General features: G+C 58.9%; 1 protein-coding gene across 1 annotated transcript; it reads right to left on the reverse strand.

Moving 5' to 3' along the window:
* Positions 1-2,888: 2,888 nt before the first annotated feature.
* KBTBD11 (kelch repeat and BTB domain containing 11) lies at positions 2,889-8,323 on the reverse strand (the record flags this gene model as incomplete). Its single annotated transcript, XM_035003848.1, has 1 exon — positions 2,889-8,323. A coding segment is annotated over one exon (1,881 nt), but the record flags the coding sequence as incomplete, so codon positions are not given.
* Between the last annotated feature and the right edge of the window lie 760 nt (positions 8,324-9,083).

Raw genomic sequence — 9,083 nt, forward strand, 5'->3', positions numbered from 1 at the left:
AGGGAGGATTGAGGATGGAGAGGCAGGGTTGAGGATGGAGAGGGGGGTTGAGGATGGAGAGGGAGGGCTGAGGATGGAGAGGGAGGGTGGATGATGGAGAGGGAGGGTGGAGGATGGAGAGGGAGAGCTGAGGATGGAGAGGGAGAGCTGAGGATGGATATGGAGGCATGAGGATGGAGAGGGAGGGTGGAGGATGGAGAAGGAGGGTGGAGGATGGAGAGGGAGGGTTGAGGATGGAGAGGGAGAGCTGAGGATGGAGAGGGGGGTTGAGGATGGAGAGGGGTGTTGAGGATGGAGAAGGAGAGTTGAGGATGGAGGGGGAGGGTTGAGGATGGAGATGGAGGGCTAAGAATGGAGAGGGGTTTGAGGACGGAGAGGGAGGGTGGAGGACAGAGAGGGAGGGTGGAGGACGGAGAGGGAGGGTGGAGGACGGAGAGGGAGGGTGGAGGATCGAGAAGGAGGGACGAGCAGGCGGGGCACAGAGGGTTTCGGGCAGTGAGACCACTCCGTGTGACCCTGTCACGGTGGGTACGTGTCCTCACACATTCGTGCAAACCCACAGAGCATGCACCACCAGCAGCGACCCTGATGTAGACTGTGGACTCTGGGGGATGACAGTTGTCTACGCGGGCTCATCAGTGGTGCCAAATGCACCGTCCGGAGGGGATGCTGTAGTGGGGGTGCGGTTGGGGAGGCTGTGCATGTGGAGGGGGGCATATGGGACTACTGGGTTCTGTGTTACCTCCAAGGCCAGAAGCGGCACAAACTGTGCCTGCCAGGAAGGGTCCCTGATGTCCTCAGGTGCAGAAATTGCCTCTGATTTCCCAGCCCAAGGTCACGGGCTTTGGACATCACAAGCCTTGCTAACTTTTCGGGATTCCCTTACCCGACTATAAAGGGGTTATAATAAAAAGCGCTTTCTTGGAGCCTTTGTCCCCCACGCGCGGTTTGTGATGAACACAACCTCTCCGGGGCCATCCAAATGTAACCGCACAGGTGACGTCTGCCACGACAGGTGGGGGTCGAGGGGCCAGCCGGGGAGACGTGTCAGCAGGGAGGACAGCTCTATAGGGACCTGGGCCCCACATCTCACGGGTCAGGCCCCAAGCCACCCCACCACGAGCACCTGAAGTATGGTGGAGGTCGTTAAAACGCAAACCCCTGGCTCCATCAAAGACATCCTAAATGGGCATCTCTCACGTCGGGACCTAGGAATTCGCATTTTCAGGAGTTCCCAAAGTGACTCTCCCAGACTCTGAGGTGTGAGAAGCCCTGACCCAGGGGCGCCTGTGGCCGGGATTTGCACACGGCGTCCCGCATAAGCATTCGGACGGGTGTTTCCATCCCGAGTCTGCAAATAAGCAAAAGTGTCCCACACGTTCCGTCAGCAGGGGACAGAACTGCAACTCGAAATGAACTGCAGATGACCTCCTGCCACTGTGCTTTTTCTGCCGAGTTCCAGCCAGCACCAGAGGTCAGCTTTACAGAGTTTAATGACCAATTGTCGGTGATCAGCTGTCAATGAGGGATTCCCACCCTCTGAAACAGCCAGTAATGTGCGTATATAGCCTGACTTCCTTGGGATACGGCTGTGGGCATCCAGCTGCTTACTTTCTGTTGCTGGAATGTTTGGAAGCATCTGCTCAGAGCCAGTAGATCAGTCTAAAGCATCCCAGGGCCCAGGTCACTGTCCTGTTAGCACCAAAGGGCAGGGCCACCGGCCACCGGCAAAACGGGTCCCCAAGGAAAGTCCTCAATGGGCCATTGTGGTCTCTAAAGATTTGAGCACAATGAACTCTCCTTTGCAAAAACAGATCTCATTTCATCTCTTGGAAATGGTTTTAAGAAATCCTCCTTCCTCATGGGGCGAGAATCTTAGACTAACAATGTGAGCTTTTCCCGTATCCTCCATGTGCCCCAACTTTTGTTATAAAGTTCATCACCTCGGTCTGCAAAGCCCATGTGTTTTGTGGCATTGCATCTAATCTAAAAGATGTGAAAGGCCAAGAAAATCATTCCAATCTATTATCAAAATCCCAAAACTCAGGGGGGAAAGTTGCAGCTGCGGAAAAGTTCAGATTAAATTCCATTTTTGCTGGGAAAAAAAAAAAAAAAAAAAGCCATAAGGAAACTAGAAATAGCAAACTGGTCGGGGAGCTCCTGCGTCCACTCTGGCCTAAGGATGCTCTTTGAGCGTCATCCCCAGCCCCCAACGCCCGCCCCAAGAGGCAATATTTTCACGAGGCAAAGAAATAATTTCTTAAAGAACCCTTCCAAATTAACCATGACAGAGGTCCGTGCTCACGGGGAGTGCAAACTGTAAAGGGAAATGTTTGGGTCTACAGCTTTCCCCTTTTGTAGCAGCTAAAGGGGCATGAGACCCAAGGGCGTGGGTGGCATGGAAACCACCCCGCGCCACCACCTGTGGGCGGAGGGGACAGGTGAGAGGCACCTTGTAAGTTCGAAGAGCCCCCCGCGCTAATGCTTGACTACTTCCCTCGGGAGTCTTCACACTCCTCATTCACAGGCGGGGAGGCCCCGCGGGGCCTGCTGGCAGGGCTGGATCTCCCCAGCCCGGGCGAGCACGCTCCCCGCCGAGGGCGCCAAGGGGGGCTTGTGGGGGCAGAGAAGCAACACTGCACAGATGCGGGAGCGCTGGCATCTCCAAGGATTTATTTCATCTCGGCAGAAGCGGACACGTACAAGGTTTCCCGGGCGCGCCGGGTGCGGAAGACCCACGCGGCTGCAAACACTGCCCCGCGCACAGCGCCCGCGGGCCGAACCGGGCCTGGAGCGGCGCGGGCGTGTCTTCAGGCGACGCCACCCCGCAGTCTGGTGGCAGCTCGTCAGAGCCCCGGAGGCGCCGCAGCCTCACAGGAGGGCGCAGCCGGCCTGCGCGTCAGCTCGCTGCCAGCCGATTCACCGCGCGCCCTGCACCCGCGCGCGGGGCCCGGGCCTCCCGTGCAGGGCGCGCGCGGGTGGGCAGAAGGGCGGGCGCACCCGGCTCCGTGGTCTTCTCGCGAACAGCATCGCACAGGACCAGGAAGAGGAGGAACGCCGATGTTCGTAAGGCCCAGATACATTTTGTAGGCTCGCAAAGCATCTACAATAGGACAGAACACAAGCGCACTTCTGCTTACGTTCCAGCCGGGGCAGGTGCTACCCTGGTTTGGGGGCCGGAACGCCCCCGGCTTGAGGAAACACGGCCAAGACCCTCAAACACACCCCGTTCCGAAACGCTCACAGGAAGTTAGGCAGGAGACCCACGGACGAGCCAGGGTTACTGAAGCCGCCCCAGGAACGAACACAGATGCGGCCGATGGCTCCATTTGTCCAGTGCCCGCCGCAAGACCCAACAGGAAGGGTTTGAACTGCAGCAAAAGCGCGGCAGAGTCTGTGAGTTCTCTTAAAGGAACGAGGGGCCACCAGAGACGCAGAAATCCCATCAGCAAGTCCCAAACCCAGCCCCAGAGAGCTGCCCAGAGTCAGCTGTGGTGCTCGGGTTGTTCCCAAGACCAAGAATAAACACAGCAAAGAAGACGTCTCCAGGCGCCCGTCTTTGGGTTTCAAGTGAAACTCGAGGGACAACAGGTTGCCAGCTAACCAAAGGATGGAGCTTTTCTGTCTACTGCGGTCTCCCCCGACAAGACCACTGCTCTTTCGAATAGGTGGAAACGTCCGTGTGCGGGGGTTAATTTTATGAGAATTATGGATGGTCCTCCTCCACACATTAGGTTCACTTGCCTCTGACAGATCAATCATCAGGAGTATGTCTGCAGCAAAACAAGCCACCGGGTGAATAATAATAGGTATTCCTACACAGTGCTGGACGCAGATCGGAGCATCAGGTTGTACATGCAAAGGCCCCTCCTTGGAACATCAGCGGTCAGGGGCAAGTCTCAGCAGGGACTGTCCCCCCACATCCCCACCCCCAACAAGCAATCCTCCACATCATGGCCCCAGAGGGCTGGTGTTTCTGCTTGCTCGACTGGTGCAAGCCTTGTGGCTACAACTCTAAATACTGGCCCCGAAAGCAAAATAAAGTGGTCCCCATGGCATTTGCTTCTCTGAGGTATTCCCATTTAGAAATAAGCACATTCTTCTATGTCCTTTCGCCTACCCTTACGTTCCCCTGGGCTTCCTCGTGTATTCCACTGGGACAAGCCCCTGGAGCTCCAAGGCCAGTTCCCGCAGGAGTGACGCCATGTCCAGGGCTGGCCTTTGTTAAATTAAATCATAAAACAACACACAGAACTCCAGCTGGGCATGTGATGGTGAGGCTCTTGGCACCTGCCACCCAGCACTTCCCGGGTGCTCCTGTGGGGACGGGTCTACTCTGGAAACCCATCTCCACAGTATTTTGTTTTGAAACAGTGAACAGGAATGATTTCTCGAGCAAAATCACAGTGATAGTATTTTATGAATTAGAGATTTAAGGAATGAAAATATTAGCCTGGTTCCATTTCATATAAAAGCTTTAGCATAAATATAGGAACATTCTAGAGGAAAATGTGCTACGATACAAGGCGTACGTTTCTTTAAAAGAACATTATTTGTTTCCTTTGCTCTAACTTCTCTTTCTACTACCATTTCTGCATTCTACTCCTATAGAAGGCCAGGAAATATGAAGTCTGTCCTTCTTTCCTAAGAAGATGATGAGCCAGGCTGCCAAGATATCCTCTTGGCTCATGAGCAATCATGAGCAAGCACACAGATCACCAAACACACTCTAACTGAAATCATAAATCCCATTCCTCCAGCACATGCACAAAGATGCAAGCTGGTCATTTCTAAACATACTTAACCAATAACTTTCTTAATCACAGACTCTTTAAAAAGCATAACTTATTTCCCAACGACCCACTACTGCTACAGAGACATCAACCCCCATCACTGGATTAAGAAGTTAAGAGTAGGAAAGGGGTGTATGATTTCCTCTAATTAACTGCCAGTGACTTTCATGTGTACTTTTCCTATTATAATCAAAAAATGGATTGGATTCAGAATCCAGATCAGTTTACCTCTATTTGTGAGCATATACTTTAACCTTAAATTCTTAATAAATCATAAACTCTGTCTACACCTATTTGGAAAGTAAACATTATAACAAATGAGAAACAATCATTTGGTGTCTTTTTAATGCTCGTGACCTCTCAAAGTACTGAGTTTCATGTTAATTCTATTAGGGTATTTTGGAATTCAATTAGAAAAATGTAGTTTACTTGCTAATTACATTATAAATATATGTTATTTTCCCTTATGTCAATATGCTTCTTGTCACTCTGCCACATCACGCTTGTAAAAATTAATTTCCCTCGTCAGAATTACCTAATACATACTTAGAACATCATAAGTAGTGGGTTCCAAAGGTGCCTACGTGTTCGTCTTTAGAAGTGTCAAAAAGACTGGTTTTAGCCTTCTTCTTGGGGGGAGGGGGAGGGGTAATCATTTCTTTGAGCCCATTATAAAATATGAAGGTGGCTGAGCATGTATAGGATACCTGACGAAGGTACCTTTTAAAATAGACAAGCATCCTTGTGGGTCAGCTTTTCCTACTCATGGTCTGCTCTCTGAAGTAAGAGTAAATCATTACTAGGACATCGGACATAATCATTAACACCCTTTAACTTAAAAATCTGTAACCCATCTCAGTTGAAAGGTGAGAAGGAGCTGCCCTTGAGAGGGGGGTGAGGCCCATTCTGTGGCATGTGCATTCGGCAGGGGAAATCCTTCCACCGCTTGCTGGACAAGAGACACATTGTACCAAAGATCCCACCTTTCATGCTTGCGAAATCGGGAACTAACCCAACCCACACTTGAACACAGGATGACATGAGCCTTTTAACTAAATTAGAAAAGTTTTAAGAGCTCTACCTATGGGTAATGAGCTTAAGCCTCAAGCCATCACAAGTGTGGCCTTCTTCCAGCGGCTCACCAATACAGCTCACGGTGGCCTAGGGCCGGGTCTCCCCTGTGGCTCCGAGGCCCGGAGCTGTGTGCGCAGGGCCTTCTCCGGGCGGAGCGAGGAAGCTACTGCGCAGACTCACGTCTGGCCAACTCTCCACCCGACCCCCAGCACGCCCGGGCACCCTCTGGGACCCACCCACTGATCCTGAGGCTTAATCTTCCAATTCCTTCTCCTTCTCCCCCAGATATCCCGTGTCATATTTGTAAGGTTACCTATTTGCACGCACCTTACATATCATGCCATTGACCCCGTTAAGCATAGCGGCGCAAAAAAGGAACGCAGAATAGGGCAGCAGACCTTAAAACAGCATTGCAAAAAGTCCTCAAGGCCCCGCGACAAGCTTCCAACTTCAAAGTGTTTAAATGGTCCGCGTGGACAGCGCCCACGCCAGGGCTCTCTCCGCGGCCCCCTCCCAGTTGGATCTCCGCCCACGGGGGCGTGCCTGAGGGAGGTGCCCCCCCGCACCCCCCCGCCCTACGCGGCGCCCTCCTCGCCTCGGTCTGGCTTCTCCTCGGGCAGGTTGAGCACGAACGGGAAGAGCGCGCCTCGGGCGTCCAAGGGGACGCGGAGCGGCGCGGGCTCGAAGCTGCCGCCTTCGCCCGCGCCCACGTCCGCGCCGGGCTCGCTGTCCTGCGGGGGCACGAAGCGCCAGGTGCCCGCGCGGCTCACGCAGTAGATGGTGCCATCCAGCGCCACGCAGCGGAAGGGCTGCAGGCTGGACGGCGCGCCCGGGGGGCGCAGGTGCGCGGCGCAGCGGCTCCACTGCTTGGCTAGGCAGTGGTAGCGGAGCACGCTGACGCCTCCGGCCGACGGGGCCGCCGCCTGCGAGTCGCCACGGCCCCCGCCCAGGTCGAAGCGGTAGATGAAGCCGTCCAGGGCCACCATGGCCGCGGAACGCTCCCTACTGCTGCTGCACGGGCACTCCTGCCACTCGTCGCGCCGCGGGTCGTACTTGAGCAGGCGGTAGAAGAGAGAGCCCCCGGACACGTAGATCTCGCCGTTGCAGGCGGTGGCTTCGTGCGCGACGGCGAAGGCGCCGCGCGGTAGCGGGGCCACGGCGGCCCAGCGGTCGGCGCGCGGGTCGTAGCGCTCCACGCTGAGCAGGCACTCGCCGCCCACGGCGTACAGGTGGCCGTCCAGGGCCAGCAGCTGCAGCTGCGAGCGCGCCTGGCGCAGCGGACGCACGGTGCTCCAGCGGTCGGTGGCCGGGTTGTAGCAGAAGACCTGGTCCGAGGGGCGCGCGCGGCCGTCGGGACCCGCAGGCCCCACGCCGCCGGCCACGAAGAGGTAGTTGTAGAGCACGCACAGCCCGCAGCCCCGCGCCGGCGCGCCCTCGGGCAGCCGCGTCAGCTCGCGCCACTCGCCGGCCGCCTCGTGCAGGCAGTAGACGGCGGCGTCGCCCCGGCCCTCCGCGTCCCCCGACGGGCTCTGCGGGCGGCTGCCCGCGCGCTCCCCGGCCGGTCCGAGCGCGGCGGCCAGCAGGCGGGCCCGGCCGGCGCGCAGGCGGCGGCGCAGCAGCAGGTCGCGCTCGGCGCCGGACAGGCGCCCGAACACGGCGGGCTCGCGCAGCACGTCCAGGTAGTGGTCGCTCATGAAGCGGTAGGCTGCGTCGCGCAGCTCGGCCAGTCGCTGCCGCTTGGCCGCGCTCAGCACCTCGTAGCAGTTGGCCAGGCTCAGCTGCGGCGCCACGGCGTCGGTGGCGCGCTGCACGGCGCACGGCAGCTGCAGGCGGCGCGCGCCGGCCACCACCTCGGCCACGTTGTCGGGCCGCACGCCCGCCATGCGCCCGCTGTACGCGTAGGCCAGGAGCAGCCGCAGCGCCGCCCAGCCCACGCCCTGCACCCGCAGCACGTCCCGGGACGCGCGCGCGCGGAAGTAGTCGCTGCGCGCCGCCAGCACCGCCTTGTGCGCCCGCAGCCGGCGGCCGGACACCTCGATGACCAGGTCGGGCTCCCCGTGCGCGGGCCCGACGCCCGGCGGCACTGGCGGGGCGTCCGCGGGCTCCTCGGGGGACACGGGCTCTTCCAAGGACGCGGGCTCCTCGGGGGACACGGGCTCTTCCGGGGACGCGCGCGGCTCGGGTTCCGCGGGCTCTCCCGGCGACACGGAATCCTCGGGGGGCGCGCGCGGCTCGGGCTCCCCGGGCTCCGCGGGGGACGCGGCGCCCGCGCCGCCGACCTCCCACTGCCGCTCCACCACCAGCTGGCCGCTGCGACGCGAGGGCGGGGAGGACGCTGCGCCTTCCGCCGCGGAGGCGCGAGACTGCGGCGGGGAGTCGTCCCCGGAGCTGAAGCACAGCGACGCGCTGAGCCTGCAGGGTGTCTGCGCGTCGGGCGGCTGCAGGCTGCCCTCTCCCGGAGCCGCGGGAGCGCCGCGCCGGGCCCCGGCCTGGCCGCACGCGCCCTGCGCAAAGGCGCCCCCGGCCTGGGCCCCGCGGCCCTGGTCGTCCCTGGGGTAGAGGGCGCAGGGGGGCACCGGGTTCTCCATGGGGCCGCTGGCCTTCGCCGCCGCCGCCGCAGCCAGCCCCCCGCTCAGCAGCCCCCCATGACGGCGCCCTGACTCGGGCTGCTCTCGGGCTCTAGCTTCGCGGGCTTTTCCCGGCCCGCGCGATCCGGTTTCCCTTCTGCGTGCACAGCTCCGTTGGCTCACACAGCGCTGCCCTCTCCCGCGAGGAGGACTGTGTCGGCCCAGCGTGCACTCAGCTGAACTGCCGAAGGGCAGGCTCGTCAGCGCCGGCTAGCCAAGTGCCCGGGGGCGGGGGGTGTCTCCGTGGCTTTGTCTGCCGGCCGGCGCACGGATGCTTCCCTGCAGGTACCGCCCCGCCACGGCCTCCGGGGTATCTGCAGTTCCTTCTCCGCAGCGCTGAGCTACCTGCAACGGCTAACAAACCAGGGCAGGCCCTTTCTTTCTGGGCCAGTGTTCATCACTTTACTTTCATCCCATCAGTTCCATCGCTGCGTCCCAGGACGAACCCGCCCAAGGCAGGCCGCCTCTAAAGTTAAGAGCCGGGTTTTAACTCCTTTTCCCGTGCAGCGCACCCCACGGAGCTCGATTTTATTTTTAAGACTCCCATTTGTGATTCGGGTTTCTATTAGTCTCCTGTCCCGGCATCAGC

The sequence above is a fragment of the Mirounga leonina genome, unplaced genomic scaffold (assembly GCF_011800145.1).
Source record: "Mirounga leonina isolate KUSES-001 unplaced genomic scaffold, KU_Mleo_1.0 Mir_128, whole genome shotgun sequence".
In the NCBI taxonomy this organism is placed as follows: domain Eukaryota; kingdom Metazoa; phylum Chordata; class Mammalia; order Carnivora; family Phocidae; genus Mirounga; species Mirounga leonina.